This window comes from Muntiacus reevesi, chromosome 4, assembly GCF_963930625.1.
Source record: "Muntiacus reevesi chromosome 4, mMunRee1.1, whole genome shotgun sequence".
NCBI lineage: Eukaryota > Metazoa > Chordata > Mammalia > Artiodactyla > Cervidae > Muntiacus > Muntiacus reevesi.
Window position 1 is genome coordinate 59,916,629 of NC_089252.1, and position 20,962 is coordinate 59,937,590.

At 36.5% G+C, this 20,962-nt stretch overlaps 1 protein-coding gene and 1 pseudogene across 1 annotated transcript; both read left to right on the plus strand.

Annotated features, from left to right (window-relative positions):
- The first annotated feature begins 9,207 nt into the window (after positions 1–9,207).
- On the plus strand, positions 9,208–10,173 carry LOC136167440 (olfactory receptor 5M5-like). The gene has a single exon (XM_065935017.1). The coding sequence runs from the start codon at positions 9,208–9,210 to the stop codon at positions 10,171–10,173; it is 966 nt and encodes a 321-aa protein (XP_065791089.1).
- A 9,000-nt stretch (positions 10,174–19,173) lies between these two features.
- LOC136167441 (olfactory receptor 5M5-like) lies at positions 19,174–20,119 on the plus strand (annotated as a pseudogene).
- Positions 20,120–20,962: the final 843 nt, after the last annotated feature.

Genomic DNA, 20,962 nt, shown 5'->3' on the forward strand with positions numbered 1-20,962 from the left:
AGAAGAGATGGCAGTTGAACAGAATATGGCTCTATTCGGCCAAGTTAGTTGATTTCTCTGCTTTTTTCAGATCTTCAGTATCCTCACACAAGTTTTATTGTTTCACACATAAGACATGAGAGAGATTTTTGTAGATTTTTTTTCTTTTCATAGTTCTCTAAACATGGAGTTTATATTATTAAACTATGTCAAGTAATAAGTTAGTATTATTCCACATATCATATATAGTTTCTATCCCATCTCTGATACTTAAAAACTAAAAGTTGTTTCTGATAATCATAGCTCTTCAGCAGTATGTTTATTGTTTCCAGTTCAGTCAGTTCAGTTCAGTTTAGTCGCTCAGTCATGTCCAGCTCTCTGTGACCTCATGGACTGCAGCATGCCAGGCTTCCCTGTTCATTACCAACACCTAGAGCTTGCTCAAACTTGTGTCCATTGAATCAGTGATGCCATCCAACCATCTCATCATCTGTCATCCCCTTCTCCTCCCACATTCAATCTTTCCCAGCGTCAGGGTCTTTTCCATTGAGTCAATTCTTCACATCAGGTGATCAAGTTATTGGAGTTTCAGCTTTAGCATCAATCCTCCCAATGAATATTCAGGACTGATTTCTTCTAGGATAGACTGGTTGGATCTCCTTGCAGTCCAAGGGACTCTTGAGAATCTTCTCCAACACCGCAGTTCAAAAGCATCAATTCTTCAGTGCTCAGCTTTCCTTATAGTCCAACTCTCACATCCATACTACTGGAAAAACCATAGCTTTGACTAGAAGGACCTTTGTTGGAAAAGTAATATCTATGCTTTTTAATATGCTGTCTAGATTGTTCAAAGCTTTTTTATTTTACCCACTGTGAATTAAATCATATTTTCTAAATTTCTTTTCTTTTTACTCCACATTCTATTATCTATTTTCAATAAATTTCCTTAAATTTTATATTCATACTTGTCTTAACTTAGTCATTAATCAGTACATCTACTTTACTGTTAAATAATAAAAGGAGTTTAGAATATTTTAATTACAAATATACCCTGCTTCTAACTAACAAACTGTCATCTACAGGCATAGAATTCATCACTAATAATAAATTATTTAATAATGAAGTTTATACATTATCTATGTAGCATATGATTTCAAGTATATTTATATTAAATATTGATTCAATATCCATGTTCCTTTAACTTTAGTGACATTTATCCATGTTTCTGTAACAATTCTCTTTGCTGTCACTCTTCGTTTAGAATTTAGTTTTCTTCTGAGTGTTATAAACCCTTAATTAGTTCTGTTAGTAAGACTCCCTTTAATCCACTTATCTAAGAATATCGCTTATCCATTTGGAATGGAGCATTCATTTGGATATGAATATACCAAGACAAATACTTGTTTTCAGTATTTAAAAAATATTTAATTTTCCGGCTTCTTTCAGTTTGATTATAGAGATAGATACACTCTCGGATTGTTTTTCTCTGTGGGTAAAATATCATCATCATTAGTTTTCTTCTTTTCAGCTTTAGTGTTGTGCTAGCTGTGGAAACCAGTCTTCAGGTTGAGGTGTGGAAACTACCTGTGACTGAAACTGTAGGCAACTCGGTTTGTGAAGGCAGGAACTCAAACCCTACCCTAACACACACTAGCCACGTAGCACAAGGTGAATTAGTGACTCAATTTTCCTTTAAAAGAACCTCTATCTGTTTAGCTGAACCTTCAAGTGTGAGGCAACTGCCTCTTTGGGTTGTTTTGAGGAGTCAACCTACCTATATAAATGATGTCTGCCAATCACTTTGCCAGTTTCAAACTCCTGTTAATGCCTGACCTGTTCAAGACATCCACCTTCATCATGAAGGATATTGATAAGAGCTCTGAATTTTGGAGAGGAAGTCGTTTCATTATAAAAGAAAGGGAAAATATAAAACAAGCAGTCATCAAACTTTCAATTTGATATTTCTTGTGTGCCCACACACAGTTTTTAAGGCAAACAGTGATTTGAAATTATGGGGAATAAAACTAAGACATGTGATTTTCTCTCTGATCTCAGGTGTTCCAATGAATTTCGAGGGGGCTGATTCCCAATGTCACACTCCTGGCTATCGCTAAGTTCTTCTGAGATTTGCTTTAAAAGTGGGTCCCTACCTCCCACATCCTGCTAGAAATATGGTTACATTTCTCGGCTTAGAGAGGATCAATGAACTATCTTAATCACAGTTAAGAAAACAAGTGCATATCCAAACCAGAAGTAAGTCTCTGTGCTTCCACTTTCTCTTTTTAGTCAAAAGAAACTTTAATAAAGTCTCAATCTAATGCCTACAATTTACACATTGTTTTATCAAGTTATGTACAGACATTCCTTTTTGTCAGTGAATTCATGCTAAAATTTTACCTTTACTATTTTTTCTGAAACAAAATATTTTCTCATTGACTTGTAATTAAATATCCTACAAAATTCATCTATACAAGTAGATTGCCCTCTGTCTTGCAGGAATGGCATGTTTGTATATATGCAACTAGTATGTTAACAGTGTTCTGGTCTCAGAAACCCTTATATTAGATGCAATGCTCCCATCTCATTGTCTTGCAATGCTTGATCATTTTTGACAAGGATACAGTATATTTGCTATTGTACTGGATCTTATCTATAGTGTACAAAGTCCTACTTCCAGGTTTAACAATTTGTAGCTTTCTACTGTCCTTGATAATCAAAAAAGCAAGAGAGTTCCAGAAAAACATCTATTTCTGCTTTATTGACTATGCCAAAGCCTTTGACTGTGTGGATCACAATAAACTGTGGAAAATTCTGAAAGAGATGGGAATACCAGACCACCTGACCTGCCTCTTGTGAAACCTATATGCAGGTCAGGAAGCAACAGTTAGAACTGGACATGGAACAACAGATTGGTTCCAAATAGGAAAAGGAGTACGTCAAGGCTGTATATTGTCACCCTGCTTATTTAACTCATATGCAGAGTACATCATGAGAAACTCTGGACTGGAAGAAGCACAAGCTGGAATCAAGATTGCCAGGAGAAATATCAATAACCTCAGATATGCAGATGACACCACCCTTATGGCAAAAGTGAAGAGGAACTAAAGAGCCTCTTGATGAAAGTGAAAGAGGAGAGTGAAAAAGTTGGCTTAAAGCTCAACATTCAGAAAACTAAGATCATGGCATCTGGTCCCATCACTTCCTGGGAAATAGATGGGGAGACAGTGGAAACATTGACTGACTTAATTTTGGGGGGCTCCAAAATCACTGCAGATGGTGACTGCAGTCATGAAATTAAAAGATGCTTACTCCTTGGAAGGAAAGTTATGACCAACATAGATAGCATATTAAAAAGCAGAGACATTCCTTTGATAACAAAGGTCCATCTGGTCAGGGCTATGGTTTTTCTAGTGGTCATGTATGGATGTGAGAGTTGGACTGTGAAGAAAGTTGAGTGCTGAAAAATTGATGCTTTTGAACTGTGGTGTTGGAGAAGACTCTTGAGAGTTCCTTGGACTGTAAGGAGATCCAGCCAGTCCATCCTCAAGGAGATCAGTCCTGGGTGTTCATTGGAAGGACTGATGCTGAGGCTGAGACTCCAGTACTTTGGCCACCTCATGCGAAGAGTTGACTCATTGGAAAAGACCCTGACGCTGGGAGGGATTGGGGGCAGGAGGGGGAGGGATTGGGGGCAGGAGGAGAAGGGGACGACAGAGGATGAGATGGCTGGATGGCATCACCGACTCATTGGACGTGAGTTTGAGTAAACTCCAGGAGCTGGTGATGGACAGGGAGACCTGGCGTGCTGCGATTCATGGGGTCGCAAAGAGTCGGACACGACTGAGCGTCTGAACTGAACTGAACTGTCCTTGAGGTAATCCTTTGGTGTATATTTTTTCCAACAGATAGAGGCTCTTCTTGGCTATGAACTAGTAAACCCATAAGTACCTTGTTCAGAAGATTCTCATCTTCACTCCAGCCTTACCAGGCAGCCAGGTCAACTGTTATTTTCTTTCTGTGTACCCAAATTCTCTCAACGGACTTTTTTTTTTTTTTGAATTTCCATTTATCAGTAGCTCTATTCTACTTCAGCAGGTGTTACGTCTGGATCTCACATAAGTCATTGAGCTTATGAGTCAAGACCACTTTTGGTCCCACAGGCAAATATCAAGTGATACGTGATAAACGAATCCTTCTTCAAATGATCTTCTCTAGTTCAGTTTCCTGCCACATCTTTATACATTTGAAATTCCCAAGTCTTGATCATTTTCCTTCCATTTTTCTGTTTTAGTAATCACCACTTATTTTCTTTCTTGAGTTGCTTGTGTGTTAAAGATCATGAAAAATTTCCTAAGCCATCTTGATTCTGTCATACAAATGAATATGCTGTTCCAGAGCGTTTCCCCCTACACACTCCTTTCAGAGCACCTGTAACTCGGTGCTAACTCCTGTTTTCCAGCAAAGGTTGTGGCATCTTGACTGGAAACTCATAGACAGAAATGAGTCATAGCCTCAATGAAGTAAAACCTTTGTGTTTGAGGGAGCAACTCACACATGGTTTTCTGCAGTGCTCTGCATTAACTATGTGCACACACACATGCCTACAGTTTCCAAAGTAAGATCATATATGGTGATATGGTGTCTTTGGATCACATACATACATACAAATATGTATGTATATATATACATTTTTTGTTATGTGTATTATATTACACTTTTTTATTTAGTGAAAGATTTTTTAAATTCTGCAGTGCTTTAAAATTTTTAAGAGTTTCATACACATGATTTTACATATTCTCATAATAACTCGATTTTCCCCTAACCCTATACTGCCTTTCCCCACTTCCCTCTCCCCACTGGCAGCCATAGCTTGGTTTCTATATCTGTGAGTTTGCTTCTTTTTTGTTTAATTCACAAGTTTGTTATAATTTTGATATTCCACATACATATTATATCATACAACATTTGTATGTTTTCTTTTTCTGCATTATTTCAGTAGTTTAATGCCCTCCAAGTGAATCCATGTCATCACAAACAGCAAAACTGTATTCATATACAATAAGTCCTTTACATATGAACCTTCAAGCTGTGAATTCTCAAAGATGTGAATGTGTTGTTCACATGTCGAATTACATGTTAGTTCTCATGACTGGTGTACATTATGTGTATGCATCCTCTACAAGTGGTTGTGCTTTTGGTATTCTACTGAGAAGTATCTTTATTTCAAAGATATCCAGAGGCAAGTGTAAAAGCAGTGCTGATTTTGAAGGACACTTCAGATCCTCTCTATAGATTCGCACTTGCCTACCCTGGTTTGGTGAATGGAAATACATGACATGATGAAAAAGATCACTGCAGGTGCCTCATCATCGATAGAAATGTCCTTTTCTGCTCTGTGTGGTTAATACCCATGTCCATCTCAATCAGACATGCTGCTTGGTCATGTCAAAGGGGAGGAGGGGGCAACAGTTCTCTCACTATTCTGCTGTGCCTGGGTGACTCTAATTCTCAAAAAACGGGTAGAGAAGCAAGTCTAAGCCACATTCTCATATCCAGTTTTATCTGCAACAATGCTGGTATTTTAGCTGGTGAAAAATCCACCTGCAATGCAGGGGATCCTGGTTCAATTCCTGGGTCAGGAAGTTCCCCTGCGGAAGTGATAGGCTACCCACTCCAGTGTTCTTGGTTTTCCCTGGTGACTCAGACAGTAAAGAATCTGCCTGCAATGCAAAGGCCTGGATACAATCCCTGGGTTGGGAAGATCCCCTGAAGGAGGCCATGGCAACCCACTCCAGCATTCTTGCCTGGAGAATCGCCATGGACAGAGGCGCCTGGCAGGCTACAGTCCATGATGTCACAAAGAGTCAGATCTGTTGAGTGAATAAGCACAGCACAATGCTAGTAATTTTAATCTCTGACTCCTGTGTGGAGTCTGCAAGTGATCCAGGACCCAGAAGGATGGTGATCCAATGGCCCCTTTAGTATCCAGCAATGGTAAAACCAGAAATTTCACTTCAGTCACAACGTTTATTGAGAAATTGTTGTGTAACACTCTGGTCTGAGCTCAGGGATGTGAGACAAAACAAAATCCTACTCACATGTTTTAATGAAGAGAATTTAATGGAAAGAATTTAATTTAATGAGGAGAATACTGGCAGTGTTAAATAAATCAGTCCAAGAATTTGAAGCATCTGGAGGCTAAGTTCATAAGGCGATTTTCATACAAGTCCTGAAGTAGTCAACACAAGGGCCTCTGTCAGGGTTCTAGTGTCACGAGATCCAGGAAGAATGTGCCAGGCCACCTTTTCAACACACACCTCAGCAGGAATTTTCCTTGAAAAGATGCAGCCACCTTAACACTTCATTGTGAAACTGGGAGAAAATGAAAATGAAATTTGGGTACTTTTCTCTTCCTCTCATCTCTACTATGCTCCTGGTTTCTCTTGCTGGCCTAACTCAGATGGAAACTAGACACTTGAAGAGCTCTATTGATGGAATTTAAGGATTAAGCTCCAGATAGGCAAAAAAAAAAAAAAAAGAAAGAAAGAAAGAAAGAAAGAAAATAAAAAGACAAACTGTATAGATGGTCTAGACTGACAAAGGAAGCATCAACACATTTATATTATCTGTATATCCATGGTGTTCCCTTTGCTAGGTATTTATTACTATAACAATTTAAAATATAAAGAGCAAACTTCAGAATCAGTAAATAAGTAGTTCAAATGCAGCAAAAGTTATCTGACCATCTGATGGTTTTCCTATATCATTCAGTCTTCTATCTGCATGAAAACTTAACTTCCCCAAGTGAAGTCTCAAAATATCAAGACATTTAGGCATAAGTTAAAAAAAAAAAAAAAAAAAAAAAAAAACAATGAGTCCCATTAGTATACTATTTCAGATTTGATTCCCTGAAGATACTGGGGAGAGCCAAGAATCATGTCCTCAATGGGCTTAAGATTTAAAAAGAGTAAATCACTCATGGTGGTTTATAGTCTAGATGATTTTCTGTGAGAAATAATTGAACCCTAGGATGCTGATCCCTCTGTGACAATTTAGGTATAAATTCCTCAGCTTCTTCATATCCGTGCTGTCACTGGGAAATCACTCTTCTTTCACAGGTAGGACTAGGTATTGAACATTTGTTGTGCTGCGTGCTTAGTCACTCGGTCTTGTTTGACTTTTTGGAACTCCATCAATGGTAGCTCGCCAGACTTCTCTGATCATGGGATTCTACAGGCAGGAATACTGGAGTGGGTTGCCATGGCCTCCTCCAAGGATCTTCCCAATCCAGGGATCAAACCCAGGTCTTCTGCATTGTAGGCAGATTCTTTACCATCTGAGCCACCAGGGAAGCCCACGAATACTGCAGTGGGTAGCCTATCCCTTCTCCAGGGGATCTTCTGGACCCTGCAATCAGAATGGGGCCTCCTGCATTGCAGGAAGATTCTTTACCAGCTGAGCTAAATTCTATTTTTCTTATAGTACAAATATTTAAAAATATACCACAGAGTGGTTTCACAATGGAAAAAGAAATAGATCAAAGGCCACAAGACAGAGCCTCAGGTTGAGAGTGTCTGTCAAGAATATCAAGCTTTATATTGCCCAGAGCCACTTCTGCCCACTTCTCTCTAAGTTTTGCTTGCTAAGTCAGTTATTCACATCAGGTGGCCATCGTATTGGAGTTTCAGCTTCAGCATCAGTCCTTCCAATGAGCACCCAGGACTGATCTGCTTTAGGATGGACTGGTTGGATCTCCTTGCAGTCCAAGGGACTCTGAAGAGTCTCTCCAACACCATAGTTCAAAAGCATCAATTCATAGGTGCTCAGCTTTCTTTATGGTCCAATTCTTACATCCATACATGACTACTGGAAAAACCACAGCTTGGACTAGACAGACCTTTGTCAGCAAAGTAATGTCTCTGTTTCTCAATATGCAATCTAGGATCGTCATAGATTTTCTTCCAAGGAGATGGTCTCCTTTATCATGTATGAAAGTTGAGAAAAACACTTTATGATTTTTTACATACTGTCTCAGTTTTATAGATAATATGACTATTATTAACAGTGTGACCTTTACAGAACTCAAATTGAACCTCTATCATACAGTTTATTCTTATTTTCTGAAAGAGTTAAAATAAGGTAAAATTACAACAAAATTATTACGGTTGGGGATGGATCTGTCAATCACTTTTTAAAAGACTGTCTTCTCCTCAAAGGGACATTTTTAACACATAATTTTACCCAATTTATTCGTTCTCTTAATATTTAACACCACTGATAAATGTGGATATATATAAAAATAATCACATATTGTTTAGGTACTGTATTTTTCCCTGTTATTTATACAAAAACACTGGTTTAATTTTGAGTCCCATAAGCCAATTATTGCCCTAAATAATTTGCTGAAATATACAAAGCTAAGGATAGCCTGGGATATCTTACTAAAGTAAGATTTGGTCACGTGAGGGTCACCTGATGGTCACCTGAGGTAGGCAAGGGTGGATAAAATGAACATGCAACACAGGATGAGGGACTACCTAGAAAATAACCTTCAGATTAGAGTGGCAGGTAGACAGACACTGGCTCTATAAAGATCTATCTGTTCCATTTCCCTAAATCATCCACTTGTGGGGAAAAAACAATGAATTTCAATTGCTGACACTTTAGACACTACATCAAAATTATTCTGAAAAAAAGAATCATAGTTTTAAAGAAAAGCAATATTTAAAGGAATTGTAAGTGACCAATTCATGGTAATGATTTGTAGAAAAGATCTAAGTTTCTCAACTATGAAAAGACTTGCAGAAAAACATTTGAAACTATGTAAATGTGCTCTATTTTAAATTAAACATTGAAGCATCTAGTATATGATTCCTAGATTATTTCTGGATATTAAAAGACAAATTTGACGAAGAACATTTTTAAAGACTACTGAATTTCTTATAGTATTGCTTCTGATTTATTTCTTTTTTTCTTTTTGGCCACTAGACATGTGGGATCATAGCTCCCTAAAAGAGGATCAAATCTTTGTTCCCTGCCTTGCAAAATGAAGTTTTAACCACTGGATCACCTGGAAAGTCCCCTATATAACTTCTTTATGCCACATGTATTTAGAAGTTTAAAAGAAGTAGGCATTGATGAAATGATGTTACTAATGGAAAATGATAAAAAAACAAATGCATTTTTATTTCATTTACTTTAGACTTCATTAGAAGCTGAGCAAACATGATGTTAAAGGAAAACTACACAGAAGTGACTGAGTTTATTCTCCTGGGACTGACAAATCGAGCTGACTTGCAGCCTGTCCTTTTTGTGGTCTTCTTAGTCATCTACCTAATCACAGTCATTGGCAATATGAGCATGATTTTATTAATCAGAACTGACTCAAAGCTTCAGACTCCAATGTACTTCTTCCTCAGCCACCTCTCCTTTGTAGATCTCTGTTATGCTACCAATGTCACTCCTCAGATGCTGGTCAATCTCCTATCCAAGAGAAAAACCATATCCTTCCTTGGTTGTTTTACACAGTTTGACTTTTTCATTTCCTTGGGGCTCACAGATAGCTATATGCTCACAGCAATGGCTTATGACCGCTACATGGCCATCTGCAAACCCTTGTTATATGGCATCAAAATGTCCCGAGGTGTCTGCCTCTCTCTCGTTGCTACATCTTATATTTATGGCTTTGCAAGTGGTCTTGCACAGACCATCCTGATGCTCCGCCTAACCTTCTGTGGACCCAACGAAATCAACCACTTTTACTGTGCAGACCCACCTCTCCTAGTCCTGGCCTGCTCAGATACTTATGTCAATGAAACTGCCATGTTTGTGGTGGCTGGTTCCAACCTCATGTTTTCTCTCACCATCATCTTCATCTCCTACATTGTCATCTTTACAGCCATTCTGCAAGTGCGTTCTCCAGAAGGGAGGCACAAGGCCTTCTCTACCTGTGGGTCTCATCTGACAGTTGTCGCTATGTTTTATGGGACACTGTTCTGGATGTATCTGAGACCACCTTCTGAGGCATCTGTAGAACAGGGCAAAATTGCAGCTGTTTTTTATATCTTTCTGAGTCCTATGCTAAACCCTTTGATCTACAGCCTTTGGAACAAAGATGTTAAAAGAGCAATAGGAAGAGTTATTCAAGAGAAATTTTCTGTCAAATTAGGTACACATTTGGTCAGAGGTCTGTAATATATTTGTATTCTCTGACCAATTAGAGAGAATATTAAATTAATGAGTGACTTTTTGTCATTGACTTATTTTTCTCCCTTTGCAATTCACTTATGAAATGTGGAAGAATCTGTCAGATCATTAGCTTGTGTCATTTCAGTGTATTTAAAATGTTTACCACATGGAAATTCAATGACAAGACCAAACAGCATTTTTTTTTTTTGTATTAGTAAAGGACAGATAAAGGTAGAAAGTTATAAAAGACAGAATTACCAATGATGCTAAGACAATGCCAACTTATTTGATTTGAGGGGTTTAAAATTTTCCAAATTATTTTCCAAAACTTGTCAATCATGTAAGGAAGAAAGTTTTTTGCTTATTTGGTTGGTTGTTTCCTTTGTTCACATTATATATCCAAGAAGATTTTTGGGTATCTTAAATTATTACTCTAAGAACTATATTTAGATATTAGTACTGGTCTAATGGAATCTTCATTGATTAAATGTTTGAGAGAAATGCCAAATTTCCTTTATTTTTTTTTTTTATTTCTTTCCATTTTTTTTTACCAGTATACTTCCAGCATTAACTTATATTAGCTTTCACTTTTTTTTGTATGCACTGTTAACAGCTCACAGACAAAAATAGTGAGTAATATAAAGAGCACTTTTCAAAGTATACCTAATCATCATTAAGTTTTCACACAAGGACACTTTGTTTCAAATTTGCACAAATCTCCGTGTCATAGACCTGACTGCTCAACCTTTGGCGTCTCCCCCTGGGACATACAGGTTGGGGAAGCTCACGATGCTGGAAAACTCTTCAGAAGAGAGGAGAGTTGAGCAGAACTTGGTTCTGTTAGGTCAATCGAGTTGTTGTTGTTGTTGTTAACTGATTTAGAACTGATTTGTAATTTTAAGTTTCAGGTATACAACATTTGAAAGTCACTCAGTCGTGTCTGACTCTTTGTGATCCAATGAACTGTAGCCTGCCAGGCTCCTCTGTCCATGGAGATTCTCCAGGCAAGAATACTCAAGTGGTTCACATGCCCTTTTCTAGGGGATCTTCCAAACTCAGGGATCGAACCCAGGTCTCTTGCATTGTGAGTAGATTCTTTAGGGAAGCCTGGTGTTCAGCATAGTGATTTACAATTTTTAGAACTGTTAAAGAGGCTTCTCCATTGGCTCAACGGTAAAGGATCTGCTTGCAGTGCAGGCGACTCACAAAATACAGGTTTCAGAACTGGATTGGGAAGATCCACTGGCAGAGGAAATGTTTAAAAAGCAGTAAGAAGATCAAGTCAAGATAAATTATTTGCCAAATAGCATAGACATTTTGGTCACAGGTATGTAACATATCTGTATTCGCTGATCAATCAGTGAGCACTTTAAATTAACAAATCATTTTGGCTATTGACTATTCTTTTCCTTTCATAAATCACCTATGAGACTTAGAAGAATGTTATCAAAAAGAAAAAAAAAAAGAAGAATGTTATCAAATTGTTAGTTTTGTCAGTATATTAAAATAGCACCACACATATATTAAGACACAAGACCAAACAGCAGTGTCACTGCTCTATAAACTTAGCAAAAGACAGAGTATTTTATCTACATTACACATAGTCACCAAACATGTGAACTTGTTTCTTGGATTGTTTATTTTGTATTTGTTATTGAAATTATATAGAAATGAAGATCTTTAAGAATCTCAGGTTATTGCTCCAAGATATATCTTTAGATATTAGTACTGGTCCAATAGAATCCCCATTCATAAGATTGTTGATGTAAATCCTAAATATCCTAGAGAATATTTTTATTATTTCTTTTAAGTGTTTTAAGCTATTTACATCCCTATTATAAAACAAGTTCTGAGGTTTCATTTTGTTATTGTTGCTATGAATTATTTTCAGTACACATCCAAAATATAAGCCAACACAAAGGCTACCAGTGTCAGGATAACTGCAATTAATATAACACACAATGCCACATTTTTCATTTTTAAAATGTTTATTTTATCTTGGAGTGTAGTTGATTAGGAACATTGTGTTAGTGTCAGGTGTACAAAAAAGTGACTTAGTCATACCTCCACATGCATCTATATTTTTCAAATTGTTTTCCCACTTAGATTATTATAGAATATTGAACAGCCTTCCCTGTGCTATAAGAGCAGGTTGTCTTATTTCACTGTTTTAGAAACTCAGATCCTGCATCTCTGCACGTCATGGACACTAGTGCTCATCTCTGGCCTCCCCTCCTGAGTCATATCTGGGGGAAAGACCATGACACTGAAACATGCTTAGCTAGAAGAGATGGGAACTGAGCAGAGCAGGGTCCTATCAAATCTGTCTAGTGAATTTTCTTTTATCAGATCTTCAGTGTCCTTACAGATGTTTGCATCTTCATACATGGAAATGGAGAAAGATGATGTAGATTTGCCTGTTTTCTTTTGTAGTTTTTAAAACTATTGAGACTATATTATTAGGTCTTATCAAGTACTGAACTAGTATTATTCTTTTATCATTTATACTTTCTATCCCTTCTATGACGTATAAAGTCTAAAAGTGTGACTTGTCTGATATTCACATATACTTGGCTGTTTCATTTGCTTGTTTTTAGTTGGTTATGTCTAGTATGTTTATTTTGCCTTTTTTATTTTCAGGCTTGGAGTCTTTGTGATCACTATTTCTTATTTTATTGTGGATATTGACACTTTTGAATATTTCTGACAACTTAGTTTGTGCTTTTCACAAACTTCTTTATGCTTTTTCTCCTCTTTACTTACTGTGAATTAAATCATATTTTGCAACTTTCCTTCCTTTTTAATCCTTGTTTGACTATGACACATTTTATTTTTTATTATTAATAAGTTCCCTTAAATTGCATATGCATACTTGTCTTAACTTAGTCTTCATTAATCAGTACATCTACTTTGCTATTAAATAATAAAAGGAACATAAAATATTTTAATTATGAATTCATCCTGCTTCTAACTTATAAACTGTCATTTGCAGGTATAGAATAAATCATTAACAGTAAATTAATAAATATTAATGAACTTTAAATATTATCTATATTGTATATGATTACAGTTATATTAAATGGTGATTCAATGTTGTGTTCCTTTAATTTTCATGACATTTATCGATTTTTCTCTCACTGTTGTATGGCACCCACTCTTCATTTCTGGTTTAGTTTTCTCCTGTGTGATATATATCCTTAAGCACTTCTTTCAGTGAGAGTCCCTTTCTATCCACTTACCTGATATCACTTGCCCATTCTCAAAGGAGAATTTATTTGGGTATCAATGTAGAAAAACAGATACTTACTTTCAATATTTAAAATATCTTATATTCTGGCTTCTTCTTGTTTGGCTATGCAGATGGATATATTATAATATTATTTGTTATTTCTCTGTGGGTAAGATACTTTTTCATTTTCTAATATTCAGTTTCAGTGTTTGTTGGGATTTAGTTATATTTATGCTTTTGTATTTTCAGTGTCTCTTTGCTGATCTCTTGAAGCCATATCCTTTTAGGATATATTCTCACAATATCATATAACTTTAATTCATAGAAATTTTAAAACTACATTTTTAATATTATCACTGTGACTGACTCATGATTATATTATCCCCAGTATTCTCAGTGTCATGAGGGCCAGGTCTTAGGTCCTTATCTAGCTTTGCTCACTAATTTAAATTCAGAATAGAGATATTCTGAATAAATATCACTTGAGTTAATAAACTATCACTATGACCTTTGCATTATAGTTCTTTGAGTAGTGAAAGATCTACTCCCTTCCACTTTCCAACATAATTTTTATTCAATCTAAATTATTTAGAATCTGACTGTAGAATTTCTATGCCTCATGCCTCCTACCATGAAAGCGAAACTATTGAAGGACAAAAACCATCTTTATCTTTTACTTACACTTTCTCCATTGATCGCACAGTGGCAAACAGAAGATTTTCTCTGAATATTTGACAACTATGTGGATGGATGAATGAACAGATTAATCGATAAGTGAATGCCTTTATACCCAGAGAATGTGCAGCATTGTGTGAACGTGCCACATTCTTTTCTAAGCAATACGTTATCGTAGACTAATAATCTGTTTGATCCCAGCCTCACAATGTATTAACTGTAGGTTCTAGGGAAAGTTAATTAACCTCTACTTGTTTCAGTCTCTTATCTGTAAAATGAAGGTACTAATACTAAGAACCTACACAGTTTGTAGGTTTAATTGAGCTAATGCTTGTGTAGCTGTTAAGCCTAAGGCTGGCACATATAGATTACTCAGTGCCTGTTATCTATAACTAATTACTCCCATCGTGTTTTCTTTCCTGTGACCTTTAAACAAGTTTGTCATTATCCCAAATCCTCTCTCTGTAGACTTTCAGTTTGAGGGCTGAGATTATGCATTCAAAGAAATGCAGGTTTACCTGAGAGAGGGAAAACTAAGAGCTGTTTTACAGTCCTCAATAAATACACATTGCACACTCCTTGAAGTATTTAGGACATATTGGTTCATAACTGTTATCTCCAGAGACTGTGCTAGCTATGGAAATGACACCTCTGCTAGCAATGACACTAGAAATATAAATAAGTAATGAAAGCAGAGTGTGTTAGTCAAGGGTAGAGTAGAGAGGTAGACAGCCTGGTGAATGGAGGTCAAACTCCATGGAGGTAAAACAAAATTATACTCATTAACAGAAGAGAATTTAATGGAAAGAATTTAACTTAATAAAGAGAACACAGGCAGTGTTAAAAAAAATCAGTTCAGGTAGCTGAAATACCTCGAGGCTAAGTTCAGAAGGTAAATAAATCCCAGACCTGAAACAGCCAACACAAAGGCCACTGTCAGGAGTCCGGTGAAACTAGATCCAGGAAGAACATCCCAGGCCTCATCTCAACACACTCCTCAGCAGGAATTTTCCTTGGCAGAATGCAGCCACCTTAGCACTTCATTGTGAAACTGGGGGGAAATGAGAAAGAAATTTGTATACTTTTTGATTATGCTCTCACCTCTGTCATGCTCCTGGTTTCTCCCACTGGCCAAACTCAGAAGTTCGAAACCAAAGGAGCTCTAATGATGGAATCTAAGGATTAAACTTCAGGTGGGCAAAAAAAAAAATGTAGAGAAAAAAGACATTAGGTCTAGATGGGCTAGGCTGACAAAAGAAGAATCACCATGCATTTATGTTATCGGTATAGCCACCATATTCTCTTTGCTAAATATTTATTATTTTATAATACAAAGAACAAGGTTTAGAATCAGGATATAAGTAGTCCAACTAACTAAAGTTGACTGATTGTTCAGTGGTTTTCCTACATCATGCACTCTTCTATCTTGCATGTTGAAAATTTAAGCACAATAAAATGAACTGCTGAAGATCTGTGAATGTCAGAAACAACTTTTAGATTTTAAATATTAGAGATGGGATAGAAACTAGAAATGATGTTAGGAATAAAACTTGCTTATTGCTTGACATAATTTAATAATATAAAGTCAATGTTTATTGGACCAGTATGCATATCTAATTTAGTATAACTTAATATCTACAAAACATGGAGAACTTAATATATCCCCCAATCAGCTCAAAATATCAAGACATTTAGGCTTAAGTTAAAACAAACAACGAGTCCCATTGCTTTACCATTTCAGGAGATTTGATTCCCTGATGATCTTGGGGTGTGGCAAGAAGTCATGTCTTCAATGAACTTAAGATTTTTAAAAAAGTGAAACGCTCATGTTTGTTTGTAGCCTAAATGGTTTTCTATGAAAAATAATTGAACCTTAAGGAGCTGGTCCATCTGTGACATTCTGGTATAAAACTCTCAGGCTCTTCACATCAGTGATGTCCCTAGGAAATCACTCTCCTCTCACAGGTAGGACTTGGTATTGTTAAAATATATTTTGGAAATTAGAAATAGATACTTTAATCAGTAAAAATAAAATTATGGCCTGAAATCTATTCTTATAAATTAGCAAATGATTTTATAAACAATTCTAAAGTGATTCAATAAAAAAACCTGAGTTTGCATAAAAAGTAACAGTACATATTTAGAATAAGTACAATGTGAGAAACATTCTTCATTGAAAGTTGTATGAAAATCATTATTATGTTATAATTTAGGCAAAGTTGTTTTTTAAGTTAGTTTTCTTCTCTTCCTCTGTAATGTGGGTAAAAAAGTATTAGTGCTACCTAGGCCATCAGCTAAGTAAGTACTGTTATTGAGTACTTTCTACTATGAAAGTGAAAAAACTAGTGAATGTGCTCGTCACTCAGTCATGTGCAAATATTTTGCATGGACCATAGCTCACCAGGCTCCTCTGTCCACGGACTTCCCGAGGTAAGAATCCTGGAGTGGGTAGCCATTCCCTACTCAGGAGTCTTCCCGAACCAGGGATTGAACCCATGTCTCCTGCATTGGAGGCATTTCTTAACTGTCTGGGTGACCAGTGAAGCCCACTTTCTCCCATATTGCCCCTCTAATTGCCACCAACTTTCACCTGGTGCAAGTGATATGCTACGTTTACCCCACAAAAGAGGATGCCATAAGCACACATCAAATGTAAGATACAGTTCAGCTTGACAAATGCTAAAATGTGACTCTCAGATTCAGCAGTCATTTCTAAGTATTGGACTAATTGTTTTGGACACTTACTTCAGACAGGTAAGTGTGAGACGTCATTAAGTGAAAATTACCACCTTCATTAACATAGATGAAAAAAATAAACAGGTTTAAACTCTTCTATTATTCTCATAGTACAAATATTTATAAATGTACCTTGGAGTGAAATAATGGGAAAAAAATATAGATCAAAGACCACATGACAGAGCCTCAGCATGAGGGTGATTGTCCAGAGAACAAAGCTGGTTAGACTCCAGAGCAATTTCTGCCCACTTCTCTCTGAGTTTTCCTTGCCCCATCATGTAGGATGTGGTGGTGCTCTGTTTTTGTGAAGAAATGTCATAACCATGAAGAATTCAGGTAAATGATCTAACATGTTGACTGCTTGCATTGCCTCATTTCCACACAGTAAAAACAGAATGAAGATGTTAATTATTTGGGGGTCTTGATTGATGATTTAATAAATATTGAGATTAAAGAAACAATCCAGAAACAAAATAATGTTTGCTTGTTATGACAATAAGCCTAGGAGCTTATTAAAGGAAACCAAATGATTGTGATTTCATTGATTGAGATGACTTCAGCATGGGCTTCCCTTGTGGCTCAACTGGTAAATAATCTGCCTGCAATGCGGGAGACCTGGGTTTGATCCCTGGGTTGGGAAAATCCCCTGGAGAAGGGAAAAGCTACCTTCTCCAGAACTCTGGCCAGGAGAATTCCATGGACTGTATAGTTCATTGGGTCACGAAGAGTTGGACATGACTGAGTGACTTTCACTTGCATTTTACCACCCTGGTCAATAAATTCAAATATCTCAGTAGGATAAGGAAGTAGTGTAAATGGGTGAGAAAGCAAGGGTGGTTCTTCATTTACAAAGTGCTTTAAACGTCATCTGTGTCCATCCCTGTATTGTAGCTTTTAATAAGGGTCGTTATAACAATGACATACCTGGTCATTTCCTACTATTGAACAAAAGTATAGACTTTTCCAGCATTGCCTTTATGGTCTCCTTTATCATTCACAAAAGTTGAGAAGTGTACCTTAAGATTTTTCACATAATATCACAGTTTTATAGGTAATATAATTATTAATATCAGTGTGACCATTTACATGCTTTAAAGAACTTGAATCAGATCTGTATCTTAGAGTTTATTCTTACCCTCTGTAAAAGGGTAACTCTGTAAGAGTTAAAATGAGGGATAGTTTCAGCAAAATCATTACGGTTTGGGGATGTGTCTGACAATCATTTTAAAATAATTGTCTCCTCCCCCAAGAGAAAACTTTTAATATATTATTTTCCCCTAATTAGTCCCTCCTTTAATATTTAATATCAATGATATACATTTGTGTGTTTGTATAAAATGCACATTTTTTGTGTAATGTATGCTTATCTGTTTTTATAGAAAGAAGAAATGACTTACTTTTGTGTCCCATGAACCAATTTATGCCCTCAATAATTGGCTACAATATACAAAGCTAAGGATAGCCTGAGATGTCTTAAAAGTGAAACAAGCTTTGGTGATGTGAGGGCCACCTGAGGCAGGCAAGAGTGGATGAAGTGAACAGGCATCACTTTATGTTGTGATGGGAGGGATTAACTTAAAATGTCCCTGAGGTTAGAGTGGCAGGTAGACAGACACTGGTCCTGTAAGTATCTATCTGCTCTACTTCCTTAAGTCCATTCAGCTAAGAAAATGCATGAGCTTTATTGACTGATTGTTTAGACAATGCACCAAAATTACACTGAAAACAAAGGATTATAATTTCAAAGAAAAGCAATGTTTAAGAGGAAATGTCAGTGACCAATTCATGAGAATGAATTGCAGAAAAGATAAAAGATTTTCATATAGGAAAAGACTTGCAGAAAAGCATTGGAAAATATGACTTTTATGTAAAGGAACTTTACATTAAGTTAACTATTGAAAACATCAAATACATACTTACTAGGATATTTCTGTGCTTTTTAAAAGAATTTTTCAATGTAGACAATTTTTAAAATATTTACTGAATTTCTTATAATATGGCTTCAGTTTATATTTTGTTTTGTTTTGTTTTGTTTATGTCAATGAGGCATGTGGGATCTTAGCTTCCTATCTGGGGATCAAACTCTCGCCCTTTGCATTGTAGGGCCACTGGATTCCCAGGGAAGTCTCTTAGGTTACTTTTTTTTTAAATTAATTTACTTATTTTAATTGGAGGCTAATTACTTTACAACATTGTACTGGTTTTTGCCATACACTGACATGAATCAGCCATTTATACGACATGTATTTAGAAGTTTGAGAGAGGTAGGTATCAGATGACACCATGTGAGTAATGGAAAAAAGACAAAGGATCAATTAATTTTTATTTCCTTTATTTTAGAAATCAATGGAAGCTGAGCAAACACAATGTTAAAGGAAAACTACAGAGATGTGACTGAGTTTATCCTCCTGGGACTGACAGATCGAGCTGAGTTGCAGCCTGTCCTTTTTGTGGTCTTCCTAGTTATCTACCTGATCACAGTCATTTGCAACATGAGCATGATTTTGTTCATCAGAACTGACTCAAAGCTTCAGACTCCAATGTACTTCTTCCTCAGCCACCTCTCCTTTGTAGATCTCTGTTATGCCACCACTGTCACTCCTCAGATGCTGGTCAGTCTCTCATCTAAGAAAAAAAGCCATTTCCTTCCTTGGTTGCTTTATACAGTTTGATTTTTTCATTTCCTTGGGGCTCACAGATAGATATACGCTCAAAGCAATGGCTTATGACTGTTACACGGCCATCTGCAAACCCTTGTTATATGGCATCAAAATGTCCCGAGGTGTCTGCCTCTCTCTCGTTGCTGCTCCTTATACTTATGGCTTTGCAAATGGTCTTACCCAGACCATTCTGATGCTCCAGCTCTCCTGTGGACCCAATGAAATCAACCACTTTTACTGTGCGGACCCATCTCTCCTAGTCCCAGCCTGCTCAGATACTTATGCCAATGAAACTGCCATCTTTGTGGTGGCTGGTTCCAACCTCATGTTTTCTCTCACCATCATCCTTATCTCTTACATTATCACCTTTACAGTTCTTCTGCAAGTGCGTTCTCCAGAAGGGAGGTGCAAGTCCTTCTCCACTTGTGGGTCTCATCTGACAATTGTCACTATGTTTTATGGGACACTATTCTGGATTTGTCTAAGGTCATCTTCTGAGGCATCTGTAGAGCAGAACAAAATTGCAGCTGTTTTTTATGTCTTTGTGAGTCCTATGCTAAACCCTTTGACCTACAGCCTTTGGAACAAAGATGTTAAAAGAACAATAAGGAAAGTGTTTCAAGAGAAATTCTCAAATCGGGTACACATTTAGTCAGAGGTATGTAGTATAATTGTTTTCTCTGACCAATTAGAGAAAATGTTCAATTAATAGGTCACTTTTTCTCAGTGACTTGTCTTTTTCTTTTGTAATTCACCTATGAGACTTGAAAGAATTTTTCCAGTCATTAGCTTGTGTTGCTTTACTGTATTTAATATGATTACCACCTTGAATGGAGAAGGAAATGGCAGCCCACTCCAATATTGTTGCACAGAGAATCGCATGGACAGAGGAGCCTGGCAGGCTACAGTCCATGGGGTCTCAAGAGTTTGCCAGGACTTAGTGAATAAACCACCACCACCCGCCATGCTGAAATCAATAAAGCACTGCTATTGTTCTGTAAAATTAGTAAACATCAGATAATTCTACCCATCGTATTCATAATGGTAGAAATTTATGAAAGACATATTTACCAAATGATGCTAAGGCAATGACAATATGTTTGATTTGGAGGGCTTAATAATTTGCAAACTATTTACAAAAACCTGTCAACCATATCAGGAAGAAAGGTTTTCTTTCTTTGCTTCTTTTGGTTGGTTTTTCCTTTGTTCACCTTATATATCAGTGAAGATCATTGGGTATCTTAAGTTATTATTCTAAGAAATATATGTAGATATTAGTACTGGTGTAATGGAATCCTCATTCATAAAACTTTTGAGAGAAATGCCAAATCTACTTTAGATTTTTTAAAACTTATTTATTTTTATTCTTGTTTCTTTTACCAATATGCTTTCCACTTTAAAATGATACTGTGTTTTAATTTAGTATTTTTTTTATTATGAACTGTTAACAGCTCACAGCCAGAAGTAGAAAATAATGCAAAGAGCAGTTGACTAT

Coding starts and splice junctions, on each gene's coding strand:
- LOC136167440 (XM_065935017.1), top strand. CDS start 9,208: ATGTTAAAGGAAAACTACACAGAAGTGACTGAGTTTATTCTCCTGGGA.